At 44.2% G+C, this 23,550-nt stretch overlaps 1 protein-coding gene across 2 annotated transcripts in view; it reads right to left on the bottom strand.

Annotated features, from left to right (window-relative positions):
• Window positions 1-23,550, bottom strand: part of Samuel (SAM-motif ubiquitously expressed punctatedly localized protein) — a 74,102-nt gene that overhangs the window by 16,094 nt on the left and 34,458 nt on the right. For both annotated transcript variants that reach the window (XM_033379682.1, XM_033379683.1), the window contains exons 3-6: window positions 13,554-14,358; window positions 5,637-6,089; window positions 4,996-5,566; window positions 3,743-4,441 (exon numbers count right to left, since the gene is read on the bottom strand). In XM_033379682.1, coding sequence (XP_033235573.1) covers window positions 3,743-4,441; window positions 4,996-5,566; window positions 5,637-6,089; window positions 13,554-14,358 — 2,528 coding nt within the window. The remainder of the gene's footprint in view (window positions 1-3,742; window positions 4,442-4,995; window positions 5,567-5,636; window positions 6,090-13,553; window positions 14,359-23,550) is intronic.

Below are 23,550 nucleotides of genomic sequence, written 5' to 3' on the forward strand. Positions count from 1 at the left end.
TAATTAGATCGTGGGTTTAGATATGAGATGTGAGAGTTTAAAGGTTATAATATACTTTAGAGAGATCAAAAGATATCCAGGAAATTATGTGGAAAATAAAGAAACACATTTCCCTGCAGACTAGGGAATGAAAGGAGATTTTCTTCAAAAATGTTAGAGGAAGAACTCAAACACGCTTGACTGCTAAGCTACTCCGTGAGAGAGCAGTTACTAGGAAGGGAAACCCTTCGGCAGTCGACAAACAACAGATTGAGAGAGAGACTCTTCCATCTCTGGGATAGAAAAGAATGAAATATATTGGGAAGAGGAGCCCCTTTCTAGTGATATTAGAGACGATATTTCATTGATAGATCAACATGGATATTTGCCTACTCTTGTAGCTGATCCTTTACATTGATTTCCCATCTCTACTTATACTTATCCCCTCCCCTTCCCATACCCCATTCTGCTATCCAGAGATCGATCTCCCTTGCAGTCCAATTATCCTCCTCGCCCAAACTGCTGCTGGCCAGATCTTGTGCAGCCATCTCCTCCATCTATCCAGTTTCTAACCTCCACTTGGGTTACCGCACATTCCACATGCCACGCAGAGTGCCCCCCTATGCTCTATGCTCTGTGGCAAGTCCCAGTCAACCCACCTGCTACCTTCGGTCCACTTAATCAGCGAATAATTCATGACAAAAAAAAGACTTCTAGCCGGCTGGCATGCAGAAAAAAAGACCAGGGAACGGGAACAGGAAGAGAGAGAGAAGTCCCTCCTGTAGCTCGTGCCGCTGATCACGCATAGAAATTATTATTGTGCTTTAATATAGCCATAAATCTGAACATTTAAAATGCTGAAAATATCGCATCCTGCTGCGAGAGTCGAACCAGAATCGGGATGGGGACTGGGAATGGGATTGGCATTGGCCCCAACTTATGACTTCATCTGCATTTTTATGGCGAATGCTCTGGCGATAATAAACCCTGGGCTGGCCATCGCCATCGAGATCGAGAGCCGTACCGGGCCGGGCCGAACCGAGCCGCCACCCATGCGTGGCACCCCCCTCCCACCCCGGGGGACCCTGGAGAGGAGTCTAGGCTGCCGCACTATCAATAACACTTGCAACTCTGTGTCTGTGACTGCAACATGATGCGACAACGTCGTTGTTGCTGTCGCTGAGAGGCCTGGACAATGTCACTGAACCAGTTCTCAATGTCTTCATATAGATTTCCAGCGCGGCCCCAGCCCCAGCCCCAGCCTCACAGACGGAGAGTCAACCTCTGCACTAAATATTTACAACCTCCACAATATCTCAACGACCGACAAGAGGCACAGCCACAGCAACAGCAACAACGACAGATACGACGAAAACAAAAAAAAAAGAGGTCTGCCACGTCTTTCTATCGTTAGCCTGGCGGAACAAGTTCATGCAACTGCACCACAAAAGGTGTTCAGGCGACCAAGACCAAGCCCAAGAGCAACCCAAGAGCAGCCCAAGAGCAAGTCCGAGTCCAAAAGCTGGCCAAGTGTCGTTGTGGCCATAAATTCAATTGAATATTACGCCAATTGCCTTTTTGTCTATTGCAAAAAAGCAAAAACCTTCGGGGAGGAGTCATCAGCATCTGAGCAATCCTCAACCTCGTCGGAGGAAACTGGTTCCATCAGCATCAGCATCCACATCATCATCATCGGCGTCGTCGTCTACTCGCGGCGGTAAGCAGATTTAGTTCATCTTTGAATGGACGCTAAGCCGCTTTGGGGTCTGCTAATTAGGCGACTTTCAAGGCGACTCTTCATCTCTTGCGGGCTAATATGCATCAAAATGTGTCAACACCTAGAGCTCTGGAACAGGACCCAGGCCGAGAGCCAGACCGATAGCCAGACCGAGAGCCCGGGCTTAATTGTTAACGTTCGAACGCTACGTACATGGCTCTACTCCTATCACATGATTGCACTAGTTGGAGCATTGGACCTCTCCGACCATGTTTTCACTCCATTAACGCGATGAAGTGGAGAGCAGGATCCTGAAGCTGAGGCTGAAACTGGCAGGCAGCCTGAACTGGGTCTGGTAATGATGCCTGACGTTGACCGATCGTCGACCGCAAAGCCAAACGTAAAACCTGGCCTGGCCCCGGCCCCGGCCCGGCCCGGCCTGACCGATCAAAAGTCGTTCAACTTGCCGGAACTGGTCGTAAAAAGATCACCTGGCCACCACCATTCCAATGCTCCAGCTCTAGTCGTCTCCAACGTCTTCTCTTTTTGCCTATGTGGAGCATTTTCTTCATGGACTCGCCAAAAACGCAACTCCAACTCCAACTCCGACTTCAAGTCGAGGCCTTAGCTTCAGCTCGCGTGGCACAATATTAATGGCCGCCAGAGAGTTCAGCCACGGCCATGGAGTGGAGTTCAAATCCCAAAAACATAGTTAATCTTGTCTTCTGGCTGCTGCTGCTGCCGTTGTGCGGAGCAGCCCCGAGTCCGAGGCAGGAAATCCCCCGAACAAAAAGTCTGAAAAATCAGACAAAAATAAACGAACGCGTTTATGTGTTGTCGATGATTTGCCCCTTGGGTAAATGAACTTTGACTGCTGCCTGTTGCTCGGATGGGGTTCAAGAATGCCACTCGCATCCATGTCCACATCCACGTCCAAGTCACTCACTCACTCGAAGGTCTTTCGGGGGCCGCGCGCAGGTAAATGCTGGCATTTGGGACTTGCCGATCTTTCGATTTTGGGGATCCAAGCAATCCACTTTACTTCTGTTTTGTGTTTTGCAAACGATTCTTCAAGGTTTTTTCTTCTGGTTCTCAACATTTTTCAGATGAAATTTATGACAGATCTCAAGTTTTTACCTGAACAGATGCAGATTATGGCGTGATCTTCGATCTACAGTTTCGATAGTTCTCTTGCAGTTCCTTTTTAGGGTTTTAGCAGATACATATCTAAGGATACATATGATACAGTTTTTATTAAATTTAGTTTAATTTCTATCTAATCCTTGATAGTCCGAAGAATTGTAATCCTTTTAAACATTCTCCGGGTCGATCCATGAATCGATAAGAGTCTTTAGGCACTTTCTTGAATCTTTGACTGGTCCTTAATGGGCCACCAATGTCTTTTAACATTTATTTAGTCAATATCTAGATAACTTAGGATATCCAAGCTTCAAACTGCTGTCATTACTCCCATTACTTCCATTTCCCACTGATAGAAGATTTATCCTTCTACGCATAAGCGAAAAAGTGCAAAAAAGACTAAAACAAAGTACATATCGTGTGCTTGATGAGACCCGAATTATTATTGCCCGAATCGAATGTCGCCGATAAGGGTTGTTGGTGTTAGATTCCCAGCACCTTCGCTACTCTATAAGTAAATATGTACACAAATCTTCTCCTATCTACCGATCACCATAGATTTTCTTATAGGAATACACCCCACATATTATTTGATATTTCCCTGTAATACTTCCTTCAGCTCTCAAGTATCCAAAGTAGTCTCTTTATACATTATTTCCCTACCGAAAATCACTCGGAAAGCTAATACTCAATCAACTCCCTATCGAAAGAGATTTCCTCCCGAGTAAACTTTCATTTCCAGCGGTGGATATTTATGTGTCCCCTAGCCGATGGCTACATAAACATCAATTAGTTGGAGCCAGTCGGTAGGAAATCTTCCTTTCTCCCAGCGAAATCTCAATGCTTAATCAACTACAAATGGGGGGCTGAAGGGAGAGGAAAGGGATTCTGTGCTGTTCTGCTCACCTGAACATATTCGGCGCATATATCAATTCCACCCACAAAGCCGCACACATCGTCCACGGACCAGGAGTTTACCTCCTCGCTCTGCGCCTGACACTGACGCGGGGCACCGCCAGCAGCAGAGGCTCCTGTGCCTGTTCCTGCGTTGGCGTTGGCATTACTGATCTCCTCGGACTGGTCCAGAAGTGGCGGGGATGGTGTGGATGAGGCTGTTGTCGCTGTCGTGGCCGTGGTGGCCGTTGAGCTGGCACGACGCGTCTTCCCTAGCAGGCCCTCGGGCTCGGGCTTAAAGCGCTTCGCGGCTGGCGGTTGGGAGCTCAAGTCTAATGGCGCCGCCGACGCAATCGATGAGCCACCAGCACCACCACCACCACCACCACCGACGGGCGCCACCGAAGTCGAAGTCTCTGTTGTGGAACGTGGACTAGACTGCCGCGAAGCGTGATGCGATTGTTGCTGCTGTTGCTGTTGCTGCTGCTGCTGCTGCTGTTGCTGTTGCAGCTGGGCCGAGTAGATGAAAGCGGGTGTAACAAATTGAGCCGCCTGCTGGAGCGCGGCATTCAGAGTGGAACGTGGCGTGCCCGCTGCACTGGCACTGGGCGACGAGGCATTGGAACTGGAACGTGGATGCTGTGAATGCTGCGGATGCTGTGGCTTGCAGCGCAGAATTTCCTGGATTTGGGCATCTTTGACAGCACGCACCTAAGCGGCGGGGGAGAGATGGGGAAAAGAACGGTGGAGGTGAGCTTTAATTTGGAAAAACAGTTGGAATATTCCTAATAATAGATCTAAGGATACCCTGTACATTGGTTGACTTTTTGCTCTTTGGTGGGCCGAAAATTCTCTGCCTGGCACACTCTTTTTCACAGAGTAGCTTAGCCGTAAGTGGAGAGTTTTAGTGGACATCCCTTCTGTGTATCTTTCTCTCACTCTTCTCTCTACAAATTAGTCCGTTACACCATACAGATTTATGTCTCACTCTTCTCGCTTCTAATTGGGCCGTTACACCACACAGATTTGTATCTGATATCTTCGAAAACATCAGTTGATAGGGTCCAAAGGCCTTAAGTACTGAACATTTATGGTAGTCGCTTGGGATTTAGAGAGCTCCTCTTATACCGCCAATCCATTCAATGATCCCTCCCATTCAAAACCCCTCCACTATTCCACAATCAAAGGGGACATGTCATTAACATTTTGGGTGGTCCCATCACATAGCTTTTCTTTGCTTGTTTTTGTGTACCCACTGTACTTACCAGCGTCATCAGAGCCTGGGTGCTGCTCATGTCTATCAGCGGCGGAAAAATGCCCGACGAGAAGGGCAAAAAGCTGGACATAAACGGCGAAACACTGGCGGCCGCCACCACAGCGGCCATTTGGCTCTTGGCCTGCTCCGTGGGCGACTGGGCTGCGGCTGGCGGTGGCAACGGCCCGACACTGGCCACCGACGAGCCCACGCTCGAGCCAGAGGTGCCCGCTCCTGCTCCTCCTCCTCCTCCTCCTCCTCCAGCGGACACACTCACTTTGGTCTCCTTGGGCAGACTGACAGCAGCCGCCGACGCAGCCGCCGAAGGCGAGAGCTTCTTGCTGGCCGCGTTCGCATTGCTGGCATTGGTGGGGCTGTTGATGGTGTTGCTGCTGCCGCTGCCACTGCCACTGCCGCTGCCACTGCTATTGGCATTGCCCGACTTTGCGGTGGAGCTGCCACTGCTGCTGCTTTGCTGTGTGCCACTGGAGGCGACTCCCGATGCTCCTGCTGCTGCTGCTGCTCCCGAGGTGCCCGTGCTGTTGCTGTCGTAATAGGAATTGCGTCTTGTTGCATGGTTGCTGGAAAAGTTTACAGACGAGTGTTAGTTTTTTTTTTGGGGGGTTGCCTGATGCTCAAGGATTTGCTTACTCATTGGGATTGGTGTTATTGTACTTGGCCGCCAGACATCGCATAATGTCCGAATAGTTGCGGGTGGAGAAATCCGTGGCATTTGTATTGCAACTCGATGCGGCATTGCTGCCCGAGCCACTTCCTGCACCACTTCCTTGGTTCACATTGTTGCTGTTGCTGTTGCTTGTGCCGCTGCCGCTGCTGCTGCTGTTGATGTTGCCACTGCCACCGATGCTGCTGCTGCTGTTGTTGTTCCGATGCTGCTGCTGCTGGTGCTGTTGTATGGTATTCAGCAAATTTGTAGACAAATTGTGGAGCGGCATGTGTGTCGTGGTCTGAGCACTCGGCGGACTCAATCTTTGTTGCTGTTGCTGTTGTTGCTGCTGCTGCTGCTGCTGGCTGGGTGAGACACCACCACCGTTGCCACCGCCACCGCGAAACGATGATGAGGAGGGCGTGGCGCTGCGAGATCTACAGCAAAAATATGAAAATAAAATGTGGATTAGTTATGTTAAACAGAACATTTAGCAGGGGCTTTGCATAAGTCGAAGAAAGAGTGTGGTGTGTGACATCAGCCTGCATAAATATTACACCATATACGAGGCACCATATAGCCATATATCTTTTGTATCGTTCACAAATTTGCATTAATATTTAATTATTCTTCCCACTCCCCTGTGGCCAGGTGTCGCATACAATTGGATTATTTGTCATTCCAGCTCTGAGTGGTCCACATCCAACAACCGAGATATCTCTCGCTCTGGCTCTCTCCCTCACTCTCTTTCTTCCTCTCTCTGTTCCCGCTTATTTGACATGCTAATGAGTGGCTTCCGTGAGAAGCACTCCAGTAGGAACGAAACCACCTATAGAACAGGTGTCTGCGATCTACGATCTACGATCTAAGTCTTGTTGACGTTTGATATTTAGTTAATTTCCATGAGGCCATAATGCGATTATATGCTGGTTGTGCCATGGGAACCCTGTCCCACGAGGAGGAAACGAAGAAGGAGTGTGTGGAAAGGAAAGGAAAGCCCAAAGCCTGGGAGAGTTTACTCGTTGGGAGTTCTGTGCTTCTTTGGGACTTAAATCTCTCTTTTTCGAAATGCGTTTAATTAAAGTTCACTTGGAGGATCAATACAGCTGTTGCTTTTTGCCATTCACACACGTTAGCATCGAATGAACCAGCTCCATGGAACTAGTTGACATATGAACGTGAACTAGTTGTGCAACCAATCGGTTCATTGTAGTTATTTATGTATTTTACATATTTATGCGATGCAATGAAGCTCTAGCTCCGAGGCCTTAAAATACGGTTCGGTTTTTTGTATTATACCACAGTTCCATTAGGAAAATGTTCAAGAATAAATCGTTTCCAAACAGTAAAATATTCCTCTTCCTTAATTATTGGGAAATGCCGATCCATGTACATTCCCAGTGGCACTATAGTTGAACTTCCATAACTCGAAACGTAACTTCTGTAACTTGAATTTTCTATATTTCGGTCTAAAACGGGTGGCAAAAGCATTTAGGAAGCACATTTTGTCCAACTCTGTTGGTCGAGATCTTCATAAGTCGAACGTTTCCTTTCAATAGTAGTGGGTCTACTTATAAAAGCTCAACTGTTTCATAAATTGTTCGTAGACGGACTTTGACATGATAAAAATCCACGAGCGATGACTGAAGTCTCGCAAAATTATCGCAAAACGGACTTAAACGATAAATTTATCGACTATATTAATCTCTTGTTGTCCATCTTGTACGTTCACTTATGGGAAATTTGTACAGCAAATAAATGTAATTCTCAAGCTCGACTCTCGTGAAACAGAGTTATTCCTGTATTTAGTAATTAATTACAATTATTTCGTTTTACTGCAGGTTGGAATCCTCATAGAAATGGGTGCACTTCTGGCGATGTGTCCTTCGAGCTTTGAAACTTATTGAATGGGAAAATATGTAATAGTTGTTCTTCGGTATAAAGAACATCTCAAAAATAGTTTGAATTCTTTCCATCTTGTGTGTGTTTGTTCCTCTAAAAACAATTTCATATTTGGATGCTCTCGAAGCAGCATCCATGTTAAACCAATGTCGAGCATTTGTGGCAAGCAATCTGCCAAGCCAAGCATGGCCATAACTCATATGCAACTGCCCCGCCAGTCCAGTCCAGTCCAGTCGAGTCCAGAGAGACATGCCACCAACATGGTGCATGGTGCATGGTGCATGGTGCATGGTCTCTACTCTACTCTACCCACCCATTATCCATTCCTAGAGCTGTAGCTGAAGCTGTAGCTGTGGCTGGACCTGTGGCTTTCCAACACGAGCCACAGCCGAAAAAAAAACGAGAAAAAAACCAAAAAAATAATCAGCATAGATTTCTGCCTAGATCGGCAGCGGGGCTGCCGCCGCCGGTCACCTCCTAAACTGAGCGCGTTGCCGCCGGTGGCAGCTGTGGCAAGTGCCTGGGCTGCTCTCTATGGGTTCGGTTGCATGCCACAAGGAAAAACCAAACCAAACCGAAATACAACAACAACAACAAAAGAGTAACTCGTGCTGCACGTCGTCGTCGTCGTCGATGGTTGGTCGTTGGTCATGTCGTGTCGCTTACGGAGGCTGCAGCACAAATTTATATATATAGCAGCTATTGGTGCTGCCCCTTTGCCGCGGACCCACCTGCCACTGCCCCCTCATCTAGCTCCTCCCTGGTTTCTCCTCCTCCTCCTGCCTGCCCCTGCCACTGCTGCTGTTGTTGCTTTTATTGTTGCCATTGATTTATCGTGATCTGTTGGTTGTCGATTTTTTTTCTTGCTTGTATTCTCTCGTTGTTGCTTACAACTTTGTTTTTGTTTGTTCTTTTTCTGTTTTTATTTTTTATTTTTGCCGTTTTTTTTTTTTGTAGTAATTTTTTGTTCGATTTTTTGTTAAAAATGTTGATTATTGCAAATTGCTTTGGCGATTGGTAGCAGCTACTTAGTTGTGTTTTCCAGCCTGTTCTTGGCGATTGTTTGAACAGCAGCAGCGGCAGCGGCAGCGGAAAAGCCGAGGAAAAGCCAAGAAGGAAAAACAACAACAACAACAAAAAATGGTTTATGGTGGCGATTATGTTGGCTACTGCTTAATGCTCTCGTTGTTGTTGTTGTTGTTGCTGCTGCTCCCCCCACCCGCCGACAGGTAACGGTTTTGTATGCTGTGTCGTACATATACCCGTGCAGATCTACAGATCGGTGGCATGCCTAATTGGTTTTTACGAGCGGCAACATGCGGCTTGTCTCCGCCTCGCCACCGCCTCGCCGCCGCCCTGGTATGCAAATGGTGTCTATTGTTACGCCTACACAGGGCGCTGCCCCAGCCCGATAAGTCCCTAATAAAAAGAAATACTTATACAACACATACAGTGCGTTTCGAAAGTGTAGGCCAGAGCCTCAGGTGGAAATTTGGGAACAAAATTCAATACCAAAGATCTAGGGGTGGAAACTCGTTGGAATCTGTTCCGATTTCAAGCGAATTTACTTATCGAATCGAATGTTATCGTTGAATCTGTATGTTTATCGCTTTATCGAATACCAAGGTGTTGCATGAGGGTCTAAAAGGCTGTTCCATGAATGTGTTTTTCATGACACCCCGTAGACACGAGGATGCGCGAGAGTTTCGGTTCTCGCAGGCTCTGAGAGCGGCCCTCTGCCTTTCCATTCGGATACGGCTACTCATCTCCTCCTGTCCCAAAATTTTCTTGCCACAAATACACAGTTTTCGTCGAGACTCGACACACTTCTGGGTCGCAAGATTGTAAAAACAACAACATACATTGCTTGAGCATGACTCAGAGAATTGAATAACTTTAAAACTATAATTTAATTGTGTGAATAACCAAAACAATATTTGGTTATTGAAAATATGTGGGCGTTTATACACATAAAAGATCGAAGATCAAGGGTGAACATCGAAAAAGAAAGATTAAAGATCGGAATAATGGATATAAAATCGAAGCTAGAATCAAAGACTGAGAAATATGTATTCTGCTTGTGTTTATCATCTGCTCTCATATAGAATCCATCTATTGTACGAAAGCGACGCTTAAAGACCTTCAATGGTTGCAATTGCCTTACACTTTTGATTCACACTGTCTTTAAATATTCATATGCTTCAAATATCTTTCTTAAGATGCTTAAGACACCAAAAACAGAATGTCTCTCAATGGAATGAGTTGTCAGAAACTAGTTCAACAAAAGAACAAACAAAAAGCCAGGCTTAATCCGATGCCTCGAATGCCCTTACTGTCATTCGATATCGGGGAGTACTATAGCAAATACCATACACCATCTAGAAATTCAATCCGCTGCTAGAACTGATCGAAAAGGGAAAGGAAACTGGACAAAAAGCCGTCCAATGTGAGGGCAAAAAGCAGGGCTACTAGAATTCAGTATTCAAATGTTTACAAATATCTGAATAAATTGCAAAAATAAACTGCTTTCAGTCTAGACTAGATTTTCTGAATGCTTCAATAGCTTAAAAGAATATTTAGCAGATGGGTAATTATTTTTATTGAACGCTCTTTGCGGTTCATTGAACTAAATATTTAATATTGAAGTATTGAAAACAAGGTCAAATAAAGACTCGTGAATGATCTACAATGAAACATTTTACCAAATTCAGAAACTCCAAAAAGATCAACAACATTTGGAGGGAAGGTCAAAGCAGATGCTCCGATAAGACCTCAAACTCAATCCTCAAAAGGTTAAAGATCGTATAAAAAACTGAATGGAGAGCTGCCAAACTCTTTGGAGGCAGAATTTTTTGTGAATGAACCTGAACTATAAATTTAAAGCAAAAATATATAAAGAAATACAATAAAAATTCATGCGACAGAGGAAAAATTTGCATTCAATTTGCATTTCATCCAAAAAAAAAAAGAAGACAAATCAAAATTCTATAAAGAGCCTCTAAAATATCATGCAAGAAAACGCCCATTTATCATACGAGAAACATCATCTGCTAGTTTCCCTAATAGGCCTCACTAATTTGTGGATAAACAATTATCAATTATGAATAATTATTCGCATAATCCCAATCACGCGACCACCCTGAGCGGTAACAGCAGCAGGCCCCGCGCCTAGGGGGGCTCCGCAGATACCAGATACCAGATACAAGATACAAATCGTATCGAATCGTATCGAATGCTAAATCTAAATGACAGGCTATCGTGACTCTTTGTGTCTGCTCGGACCACTCAAGTCCACACCTCAGGTGGCGATAGACTAGCATGTCTCATTAATATTAATAAGGCCCAGCCGCCGACTAGCGACCGCCGACCGCCGACCACCGACCGGCGACCTGCCCAAAATGTATCTCCAAAGAAGTATCTATGTATCTTTTGTGTCGTTACTTCATCTGTTTCCATCTATGCCGTGGCCAAAGGCTAGTTTATGTTTCTTGTTTTTGCGATACATTTTCTTGGGGCGGGTATGCCCAATTTCTGCAGAAGGTTGTATCTTCTATCCAAAGATGGGTTGATAGATATTTTTAGCCTAAACTAGCATGGTGTAGCCATAATTTTATACATTTGAATGCAATAATAGCATAATTTATAGGATATTTATAGATATAAATTTATAGATCTCGAAATATTAGAGGATATGCCACTATGCATCATCCTCTGTATCTGAGAAACGATTTTGTACCTAAATCTCCATCTTCATGGAATAAATGGGGACTTTTGAGGGTTTTCTTTTACAAAAATCAGTAGAATTCTTTCTAAAATTCAAACATGATCTGGTAGATACTCGTAGAACGCTGGACTCGAAAACAGTAGCCCAGAAGGAGCTTCCCTTTTACAGAGTAGCTTAGCAGTAAAGGATAGGTTTTACATTCATCTGCTATTTGGGTAAATGAAATGTTAAAGAATATGTTTGAGTCTGTAAGATATGTATCTCTAAGTCTGTAGCTTACTTCGATTGCCTTGTCCTGGGATATGGAGTTCTAAACTGGTCCAAACTAGCCCTAGATGAATCTACAAAGTTGCATCTACTTATCCATAAACTACTAAGTAAATTAGTATTAATTAATACATATTTTCTTTGGTGAAGGGTATCACAACATCGTTGCCTCCCCTCCCCAGAAGCTCGTCGCCCCTCCTTCTCCCAATGTCGCTTGTGTGGTGCTGATAAATGGCTTTTATTTATATTAGTTAAAATATAATCTTTGACGCCATTAATTTAGTTGTGCGTATTAATTGCTGCTGATCTGAGTAGATCTTTTCTTTATTTTTGTTTTTTTTGCATTTACATTTCAAGTTTTTCAAGTCGTTTTTCTTTGGTTTTCTTTGTTTTTGCTTTTGCTTTTGCCTTTCTGTTCTGTTCTGTTTTTTTGTTTTTGACAGCAGAAGCGTGCTCTTGTGTTGGCTTTGTTTTTGTTTTTGGTGGCTTTGATTAATTTACTTTCGGGCTGCGAACAGAAGCAGCAGCCAGCAGCCAGCATCGATTTGGTTTCTTTTTTCTTCGAGGTATTAATTTATGAAAATGTTAATTAATTTGTCAGGCGCTGACAGCCATCGAGGCGGCGGTCACAAATTACTTGATAAATAGTTTCGGACTCGGACTCGGACTCGGACTCGAGCTCGTAGCGAATATTCTTTCATTCCTTCTCGCAACCAAAACTATCCATGAAATTTATGTGATTTTAAAAAATGTAATAAACAATAATAAACATCTCTTTGGAAAATATGGCCGACAAAGGCAAAGAGGACAAGAAAGAGTCGGCGCCCAAGCCCAGGCCAGAGCCAGAGCGAGAGACTGTGGAATATACGCCCGTGCACACGCCCCCGCCCAGCAACGTCGTTCCGGAACAAACAATCCTCCGCACTGGCGACAATCCGGAGGCAGTAGCCCGCCGCCCGGAGGCCACGATATGCATCCTGGACATCGACGACTCCGAGATCGACATGGAGGAACGGCCCTCGGACACCGATTCGATCAGGCAGCTGCGGCTCCGCCGCAAGCAGTTCGAGGAGCTGCGTCGCGAACACTATCAGCGGATGTACTATGACGACGGCAGCATTATCAGTGGATCGGCGATTCGAGGCTCAAAAAATGTATCCGAAGATGAGAGCGGGAGTGGCATAGCGGAGGAGGCGAACGCGGATGCGGAGAAGAAGGAAGAGCAGCAGAAGCCAGAGGAGAAGGATAAGGATAAGGATAAGGCGAAAAATTAACGATGGTGTGGAGCCAGTCGGCTGACTCTTTCTGTTGTCCTTTATAAAATCTACTATTGGAAACATATTTGATACCATTTGAAGCAAAAGACTCAAGTGATTCTCCTAGCCCACCCATAGCTATAGAAGATATTAAATTTATAGCGTTTTCAATCTTTGCCTCTTTTATAAACTTTCTTTCGATGATTGGAAGAAATTCAGTAGAGATATTTTCTTAAAGGTTGGATGGCCTCCATTCTGTTGATAATTTCGTGTTCAAATTAATTCGAATGAGCTGCAGCATACGCGTTTCCAATAGAATTCTAGGAAAACCTCATAGATTGTCTTGACAAGAAGCTACTATGTTAATAGATTCCCTCTCATCTATGTACCTCCATGGAAAACTAGCCTAAAAATCTCGAAGATATAAATGGAAAGGTTTAAGGTGATCCCATAATTCGACTTGGAATGGAATATCTTTTTCTAGGCTTTAATCCTCAATAAAGTTCCTCCAAAGGAAGACTCCGACTAGGGCGACTCCCTTGCCTCGCGCACTCTTTGTCTCTCTCTCTCACAGAGTAGCTTGGTAGTGAAGAGTGACTTCTGGAGTTGACTCCTACTCATCTCCAACTCGATTTGCTTCATCTACTCATCTAACGACTTCTTGCGATACTTTACTCCCCTTTGAGTTCTCATCTTCTTTGAATTATCTTGAAATACTCATATTTTATTGAGTTAAAAGCCCCGTCACTCACCTGGCAAATGCTCCGACGGATATGTCGCCATTGTGGCTGCTGTTGCTGCCGGGACTGAGGCGTTCTCTCTTCACGCCGTGGCTCAGGTGCTGCTGCTGCTGACTCGATTGATGGCTGCCAAGGGTGCTGCTTCCGCTTCCGCTTCCGCCGATGCTGTTGCCACTGCCACTGCCACTGATGCTGATGCTGCTGTTGTTGTTGTTGATGGTGTTGTTGTTGTTGTTATTGTGAATGGACACCATGGGCGTGGCATCCATGTGGAGACCCTCCTTGTGGCCATCCAGATGCGACATGGGCGACATCTTCTCGTTCTTGACCTTCTCCAGATAGAGGGCGGCATAGGCGGCCGCCGCAGCCGCTGACGGACTGGAGGACGTGGACGAGGCCGAGGAGGTGGCCGTGGCAGTGCTGTGGCTGGGCGTGGTGGCCTGGTTGGAGTTGCCGCCACCCCCCGCGGTGGCTGCTTCGCTCAGCTTCTTGGCGGTGCTCTCGATGGCCGCCCCGTAGCCGCTCAGCAGCAGCGATCGTTCGCTGAGCATCTTCGCTGCAGAGCCTGGGCCGGAGGAGAACGGTTCGGAGAGGAGCTGGGACCGCAGATCGCTGGCCAGACGCTCCAGATGTTTCCGCTTGCTGGAGCTGGAGCTGGAGGTGGAGCTGGCGCTCAAGGTGGCCGCCGCCGACGAGGAGGAGCCAAAATGACGGTCGTGGTCGTGGGTCGCCGTGGGTTGCGTTGCACTGCGACCACCCACAATCGCTGTTGTGGCCTTGGCTGGCTTCTGCTGCAGTATGTCGGTGGGTGCGTTACCTGCAACAACAAAAAGTACAGTGAAACAGTGCTAGTGGACGGTGGATTCACGCTTTTTACTTCACAGACAGAGGGAGACCCCAGTGCGTGCCTGTACCCCAACGAAAGCTTACTGAACAAAATTAGCCCCCCCAGTGGAAAGCTCGACTCGGGGAAGAGAGTGTCGAGTCGAGTCGAGTCGCATGCAAATCGGCCAAAGGTTAAAATAACTTATAATATGTTAACAAAACCATTGACCTGCAATGTTGAACCCCTAAGCTAATTATCGGGGTGACACTTGAGGTGTCTTGCCCAGTGGGACCGAGAGTGAGAGTGCGAAAAGTGCACACAGCACACATGGCACAACGCATTCGCAAACTAGTCGTAGTACAGTCCAGAACACAACAGTATAGTGGAGTACTTGTACAGTGCGGTATGGCATTCTATATTTGGGTATAGAAGAGAAAGAGGTAAGAATAAGGCATACATACTGAAAAAGGGATGACTACGATCATCGTTGTATATGATCAAGGTAGTTCCTTACTCATCAGGTATTCCAGTACAGGTTTTTTATTCGATATCTTGTCAACATATCTATGGCCCGCCAAGGACCCCAAAAGAATATTCGCAAAGGCCAGATTATGAATCCAAATTAATCCCAGGCCGCCTCTTATTTGCCTTAAAAAATATTCTCCACAAGTTCCAATAGGCTCTAATCGCAGCTTTTGATTCATGGGTATTCCATTTTGCCAATACATTTTATAAGTTGTTGAAATTTCAATAAGGAGACACCTTTTCTAATGATCAGTCGTTGGAGGTCTTAAGGAAATCAGGCAGCTTCTAAGGAACCAGCCCCTGATCAACAGTTCCCTATCATTGATTGATATTTAAGTGATCCTTAGCTATTCTTAAGATCTCGCTCTTTAAATCATAGTTCAAAATACAAATAAATCTCTAAACTTAAACCAAAATCTACACAAACTAATCTTTAGCGGCTAAGCTACTCTGTGAAAGGGATAGAGAGAGAGAAAGGTGATTATTTTCTTCATTTTGGTTATAAAAATACTGGAATTCAAAGGAAAACCTCCAAACTAGAGCATGTCCAAGCTTCTACCCCTAATCCCTGTACTCCCCATAAGAAAGAGTACAAAGTATACAATACAAAAACGCACACCTCTACAGATACAGACACAAATCCAGATACATATAGAACCACACAATTGTATATAAAGACAATGTCACATTCGCATACATTGATCTTTTATGGTGCGGTTTAAACTTCCGTCACAGACAGCCATTGGAGGGGTAGGGGAGGGGCAGGGGAGCAGGGCGCATAAATTGTTTATTTATCGTGTGTATACAATTTTGTCAGTTATTTACTTTGGTTGGCATATAAATAATTTAATTGTAATTTAAATGGCAAAAATTAAAAAGCAAATACGTGTATCGATGCGTGCCCCCCCACCCCCACCCCGGCACACACAAGCATTGACCTTTGGGCAGAGGGAGAGAGCCCCAAGCCCACAGTTAGGTGTAAATAAATTGAAGCCACACTGGGGGACAGACCTGGAGGTGGAGCTGGTGATGGAGACCTTCCCTTTTTGGCGTTTCTCGCTTGTTTAGCAACCAAAAAGCAAGCACACAGCATAAATAATTAAATGAAATATTTACAATCGAAATTAACAGCAATTTGTAGTTTTAAGCTCGTTACGATCTCCACTCGAATCGGAATCGAAATCGAAAAATCAAAGCCACAAACAGATTCGGAGTTCTGGAAACCCTGCGGATTGGTTTCGTATCAAATTTCATCCGCATCTCGGATTCGATTGGCGATTGGCATAGGCGTTTATATAGTATGTATGTTTTTTTTAATATGTTTGGTCGTGCGTTATCATAAAATTAAGTTTATCATTGGTTAGCATAGAAATTAAGTTGTGGGGGGGATACAAAGCCAAAGCCAAAGCTAAAACAACGGCCAACAGAGAACAGAGAAAGGGAAAACCGAAAAAAACCGCCCCAAAGTGGCTGAACAGTGGATTAGGAATAGTAATAGTACTTCAAATTAGTTGAAACTCTAAATGATAGAGAATTTATATATCTTCAAAGAAATGTATTTTGAATGGAAAAGATTTTTATTTGGTAATCTTTAAACTATTACAATTTGCACGCCACAAATATTAAAATTCATGCCTTTGCACGTTTGCTCTCTACCTTTCTCTCTCACAGAGTAGCTTAGCGGTGAAGGGCAGAGCTTTCATGTCTGGTATCTTTCTGATTATTTCCTAACAAATTCCTAACGATTCCATCTTCAAACTTCCTTGAAAGATAATCCAAATGGTAATTAATTCTAATTTCGATCGCCAGATATAACTACTCTACAGATATATTTCCTATACCTTTAAATTCCATTAAAGCTTCACTTTCAACTTCCTGCCAAAACCATGCCCTTGCCCCACTGTGCCGGTGGCATTTGGGATTGGATATTTTTGTCGTAGATCGCTCGTCGCTTGCTCAGCGCTCCCCATAGACCCCATCAATGGCCGGGGCCCGGCCGGCTGGCTGGCTGGCTGGCTGGCTGGCTGGCTGTGGCTGATTGGCATCGCTTGGTGCCAATGGTGCTAAGTGCCGAATGCCGAATGTCGAAAGCCGATGATGATGATGTGGAGGGAGGGCCAACAGCGACCGCAACGGACCCCAGAACGATGAGGAAGGTGAGGGCACGCAGAGATAGAGAGAGAAAGAGAGGGAGAGAGGGAGACAGGGAGACAGGGGGCCGAGACCGAGACCCAACATGTGCCAGGCGCGACACTGTTGACTTTTTCCAAGTTGGATGTTATGTTTATACCAGCGTCACACGTGGATCACAAGGGTATGTTGGATTCATCAAGAGGTACGCACCTACCCGCCTCCCGCCCTACGCAAGGTAGAAGGTAGAAGAAAGTACTTTCGATACGATGGGGGATAGATTTCCAATAAAGATTCCGATAAACAATCCATCTGTATATAACGATGTGCCTAATTCCGCCTCCTTGTTCTCCCGTGGGTACTCTGATATCTGGAGTAATCTTCATAAAGATCTATCTAAAGAAGTCTGTAGTTTCCAGAATTTGAAAGATATGTTGATCATTTTTGGTAGAATTCTATATAAAGCTATTATCTACCGAATTACCGAAAATCATTACAATCGCAAAATATTTACATACAAAATAAAGCAATAATTCAATATTGCATTATTCTTCTTTGCTGAAAATTCCACAAAATTCTCTTTTAGACTAATTTGAACCCATATGATTCATTTGAAACTTCTATTTGGATAACTTTGCCGTGTTTCAGGGTTATCTACAAAGCTGGGTATTCTCTAGTCTCAACCATCATATTTGTGCTTTTGTGTTATTGTTGTTGATGTCGTGCCCATACCTGAGCGTGGGATTGTGTGTGTGTGTGTGTGTGTGTATCTGTGAATGATCCGCACAGTGACAGGCCGCATTTTGGTCGCGACGCGACGCTGGGTCGACAAGTGTCAATAGTACTAATAGACGACGCCGACATCGAAACTTAGGACCGAGCACGTTCACACATAGAGAAAGACCCAAAGAGAGAACGAGAGAGAGAGAGAGAGACATAAGGTAGAAGCGCATTGAGGTTCTGAAAACGGTAAAGTTCATTGCCATTTGGTTCAGAGCTGGCAAACACAGCTGTCGGCGGATCGACCTGTCATGTGACCATTTTTCATACAGTCATGGAAAATATGTCCCCCAATAATAATAACAATAAGTAACGAAAGAGTAATTGTACGAATTTTGATAGATTTCTTTCCCAGCAGCAGCTGTCGTTGAAGGGTCACACCCGCCAGAGTCTAGACGTGGAGAGACCTTGTGGAAAAAAAACCCTTCCACCGGGCAATCATCGATAGTTGTTGCCCTCTCGGTGGCCCCCAGAGCCGCTTGCTTCCCATTTGACTTGCATGAAGTGCAGAGAGTGGAGAGAGAGAGAGAGAGAGAGTCCAATGGAGAGTTCCCGGCTTATCAGCTGATTCTCTTTCTTTTGGTTTGTTTGTTGTTTTTTGACCTCATTTAAAAACCAAATAGCCGCAGCAATACGCAACCAAAGAGCAAGTCCCCTTCCCCCCCTTTACCCTTTATGCAAACTGGGCCTTTGTTATCGCCCCTCTAGGGGACACTGGGTTCAAACAGGGTTCTCGTATATAAAGAAGGTATCATATCAGGGAGGGGAAACGACCGATTCGGTGGCCTATCTATGGGTGCAAGGCAACCCTGAACCGAACTCAATTCGATTCTTCGGCCTCTTTGCTATTTTTCCTACGCTCTTTTCTTCTGCTTTTCCCTTTACTCTTTACAGATAAACATTTGTAGAGGTGTCTATCTATCGGAGTATCTGTATCTGTATCTGTATCTGTATCTGCATCGTTCGCCTCAGTTTCAGTTGGCTTTTTGTGACGTGATTTCTTGTATCTCAAGTGTTGTGCTCTCTGGCCCGTTGGGGTCTTATCGCCGCCGCCTTGTTTGTCCAAGTGCCAGTTGAACTATATATGTATTACGATGATGATGATGATGATGATGATGTGTTTATTCCTATATAGTGAGGGGTTGGGGGCTTAGTACACACTCTCATATATGGCCTTCTCATGGTTCATCATGTCTTCGCTGTCTGTGAGTGTGTTTTACCCCCCCTTTGGCTCCCTCTCTTCTGGTCTCAATTCTTTTTGGGTTTTCGAAAATCATGTCGCATTTATTAGATCATCAAAAGGTGTTAAAGATTGTGCCCCGTTTCACTGATAATATTTGTTGGCCCTGCCTGGCCTTTTGTATTTGTTTTCTTCTTTCTTTTCTGGGGAGCTCCAGTTCAATTGTTGTGTGTGAAAGTAATTCAAAGTTCATTAGAGATCTGTTGATTTTTCATTTACCTCGGGACTCGCGACTCGCGACTCGAGACTCGCGACTCGGCACTTGGCCCGCATTTACCCAGAATTTTGGTGCCATTTAATCGTATTTCATATTTGCTGTAGGAAGTGTAGCCCCCGCCTTATCTTTATGGCCTAGGCCATTCACAGGGGGCATGACATTCGGTTCAACAGCGCCATGGGGAAATTACCCAAAAACACACACTGAAATCTCAGGGAATTTGTGATCCTCAGAAGTTGAATGGCATGTGATGGCAGGGTTGGTGAATCAGGGTTCTTTTAGGATAGAATTTTTGTGATTTCGAAGACGATAAACCAGATGAATAATAAAATAAAATAAAAAAAAAATAATTTAAGCAAAAGAAACAACATTTTATATGTATAAATGGTACAAAAATATAAAAAACATACGAAAATAATACATTAAAAAAAAAATAGATAGACAATAAAATAAAATACAAATTTAACAAAATCAAAAGAATAAAATAATCATAATAAAAAATAAAATAATATAAAATAAAATAATAAAACCAGTAAAAAATTATAAAAAATGAAACAAAAAAAAATATTTAAAAAAAAACTTGATAAAATACAAAAAAAAAAAACATTTTTGAGCATTTTTACCATTAAACATCTATCTATGGCCCCTATGGAATGATCTCTCTCCGTGTCTGTCCCAAAGAATGTATCCGTTCGCTTATGGGTAATTTGTGCTGCGCCTCAAAGTCATTCCTTTCCTTCTTCAAATATGCCCCAGTGGAAAAGAGGCACCGCTACCTCCCCATAGAATTCCTTTTCTTCGTAATGAAATTTCCCAAAACGCGACTCCACCCTGAAGTTCGATTCCCATAAAGACACACCACAAAAATATTTGATTAAAAAGCCAACACCAAATTGCCATCAAGTGATGGAAAGAGAGAGAGAGAGAGAGAGAGAGACATTCCAGAGGGAAAAGCCAAATGGAGTGCCATCTGGAAACTGGAACAGCCTCCATTGCTGCTCCATGGCCGCCTCAAAGTGAAGCCTCCATTGGACAACCGCAAAAAGCATGGCGTTGCAGCACTAACGGTTCATGACACTGCGCTGCTGCTCCCCCCAGAGGTCCAACAGCAAATTGAAATTTCAAATCAAATCAGAGCGCGCCACAAGACGGAAATGGCAATAGTTTTTCTCTTTTTTTTTCTCTCTGCCGCGCTATAACGGCCGCCGCAAAAAGTCTAGGAAAAAAAAAACAAAAAAATGGCCAAGAACCGAAGGAAAAATTTCATAAATTATTAACACCTCTGCCATTTGAACTGGACAAACTGGAAACCGTTCGACGAATGCATCTGTATCTGTATCTGTGCTTGGGTATCCGTATCTGTGTGTGTCGCGCCTCTCTTTGCGCTTCTCATTGAGGTAAGCTGCTGCTGGCCGGGCTGTCGGATCGCCTGGCCCATGTCTTCGTACTGCATAATTGCTTTAATGGAATTTGATTTTTACCCAACCTCTCAACACGCTCCACGCGGCCACAGAGACCAGAGACACAAGTGTCTAGTAGACCCAGTGGCCAGAAGGTGGACTGAAAGGCTTAAGATGGAGGGTAAGAGATGCCTGCGTGAGTCACGATCGAAGATAGAACAGAAGGATTTCCCATGGAATATATTCCGCATAGCCTTTAACCTACAATGGTTATTGTTTGGGAGATCAATGGAAAACTGAAACTTATTTGAATGTATCATCAATAAAATATAGCCTAAAGAATATCATTAAAGATATTACTTTAGGACTTGGGATTACAACTTATTGTGTTCTAGAATGCATCTTAAATAACTTGCAATTCAGTTGATAACCAGGATATCTTGACAGATGATATATCATACATATTATAAGCACATATATTCGTAAGTATTTCTTGCGAGAATCAATCGAGAATTTCCTAAAGTTAAAAACTTTTTAGCTATTCAATCAACAACTTTTTGAGCAGACTTTCATCGTAAGGAGTTTAAATAATTTCCTTGAATAATCTCGACATATAATTTGTGCCACAAGGAAGTTTTCTTCCTCGAAAAGAGACAAGGAATCCATAAATTTCTGTGTTCTAACGCTTTTATATCTATTGCTTATACATTTTAATAATATATTCCATATCACAAGAAATACTATCTTTTTACAGATTTTTCTCAAAATCCCGAATTTCTATCGATTAGAGGAAGGTGCACTAGAAGCTTTAATGAGTTTATATCTTTTCCAAATGGTACTTTAGATATGTCATAGCTATAGATAATCCTCAAGCGAAAGGTGAAAGATCAATGTTCTTTAGGATTTCGTTATATTTTCCTTTGAATGAGTTCGTTCCCTTCATTAATTTACTTATGTATGAAAGCACAGACCTCTTTAACCTCACAAGAGTCCAGTCCATTACTCCTCCTTCTACAGTATACTCCTTGAGCACCCCATCTATTTTAAACTACCATCACTGTTCTTTCCATCACCTCTAATGTTCTCGAAGAAATCAATTAAAAAACTTCTTTTCTGATTAATCGTGTCACGCTGTCATCTCTGGACTCCACCTTGTCGTTTTTTGGTCCATTGCAGATGATGTACAACTACTATTAGCATTAAAGTTTATTATCGACAACGACGCTGGTTCTGTGGTTCTCGATTCCTGTAAAACAGGTGCACCACACCACAGAGCCACACCACACACCACACACCACAGAGCACACAGCACGGAGCAGGCACACACATGACTACACACAGTGGGGCCAGGCCTTTCAACTTTTAGCTAGAGATTTCTCCACCTCTGCACACCATACGATCCCATCCACATGGTTGCATGCAACCGATGGCAGAGGCAGAGGCAGCGACAGAGGCAGTGCAATGCATTTGGCCGCTAAAAGCGCCTTATTTGGTTAAATTGGTGCAGATTGCTGGCAGGCCAGCTCTAAATAATAATTAGCACAGGTTTTTTCTTACTTCTTCTTCGGCCTCAGCCCCAGCCCCAGCCCCAGCTTCAGCTCATTCGCTATCTGGCTCTTCGTCGGGGGCTTTGGGGGCACTGGCTCTCTGCTTCTGCCTCTGCTGCTGCTTCGCCTCGCCTTGGTGCGCTTTTGTGGCTGTGGCTGCGGCTGAGGCTTCGGTTTTGGTCATTCAACAGGCGCAACAGGCGCACCGCAAAACCAACAAAAAAAAAAAACAACCGAAACGAAGGAAAAAAAAAATACACATACACATCTTGTGTTGCATGCCACATACGGGGTGAAATTTCCTTAGAAATTTCGTGCTTGCCTGCTCTGGTTTTAATTTGATTTTTACTTGATTTCCCCCACGCCCGTGCCACACCGCCTCCGAAGGCTGTCTCTGTGCATCTTGTGGCCCAGGTTCAGGTTCATAAATTTACTAGATGTTCGCTCCGATTTTTTGCCTCTCTCTGTTGCATGTTTAATGTTGATGCTTCGCTGCATATTCGCGTGTGCGCTATGCCTCTGTGGGCCGCTCTACAGCCTCAACAATGTTGTAGTTGTTGTTGTTGCTGTTGCACCAGTGCTCCTCCCTGTTGCATCTGTGGGGTGTTGCCGGCGTTGGTGCTACCCTACTGAGCCCCATTCTCCTTCCTCATTCGATCATCTTCGCCTCCTCCTCCTTCTCCCCCCTTCTCTTGGCAGATAATTGTTTTCCCCCCCAAGCCATGGCTTTGGCCTTTCGGATTATGGTTACTACTTTTAATGGGCACTGGCTGTGCCTGCGGGGTGCTCTAGATGTTTAATCACGTCAACAAATGTATGATTTTTATATGTTTCGAAATGCCTTATTAGCCAAAGGTATTTCTTGGGTTTTTTATTATATTGGTAGTTTAATCTGCCTTAGAAAGGCTCAATAAAGCCTGCATGGCCAGACATTTCCTTCCACCTTACACTCAAGGACTCCAAGAACTACAATCTATAAACAGATACAAAAATGGATCATCTTTTATCTATCATACGATTAAACATTACTTTTAATCGATGTGCATTTGACAACCTAGTGAATCAATAGTGTCCAGTCCCCAAAAGTGGAATACCGCCCTAGGTTCCAACGTCAAATATGGTATTATCCTAGAATCATTTCTGTTTAAGAAGTGTTGACATTCAATAGAACTATGTAATTGGATCAATATCGCCTTCGATGCTTGTTAACACTTTAATGGATTCAATGATCTGGAAGGGATTAAGTTTGTTTATCCGCGTCAAGATTAAAGATACATATGCATATAAAGATACAAATAATCTTTAGCAATTATGGGCTCTATTCTGACCCTCCACAGTAGCGTT

Source organism: Drosophila pseudoobscura, chromosome 4 (genome assembly GCF_009870125.1).
Source record: "Drosophila pseudoobscura strain MV-25-SWS-2005 chromosome 4, UCI_Dpse_MV25, whole genome shotgun sequence".
Taxonomy (NCBI): domain Eukaryota; kingdom Metazoa; phylum Arthropoda; class Insecta; order Diptera; family Drosophilidae; genus Drosophila; species Drosophila pseudoobscura.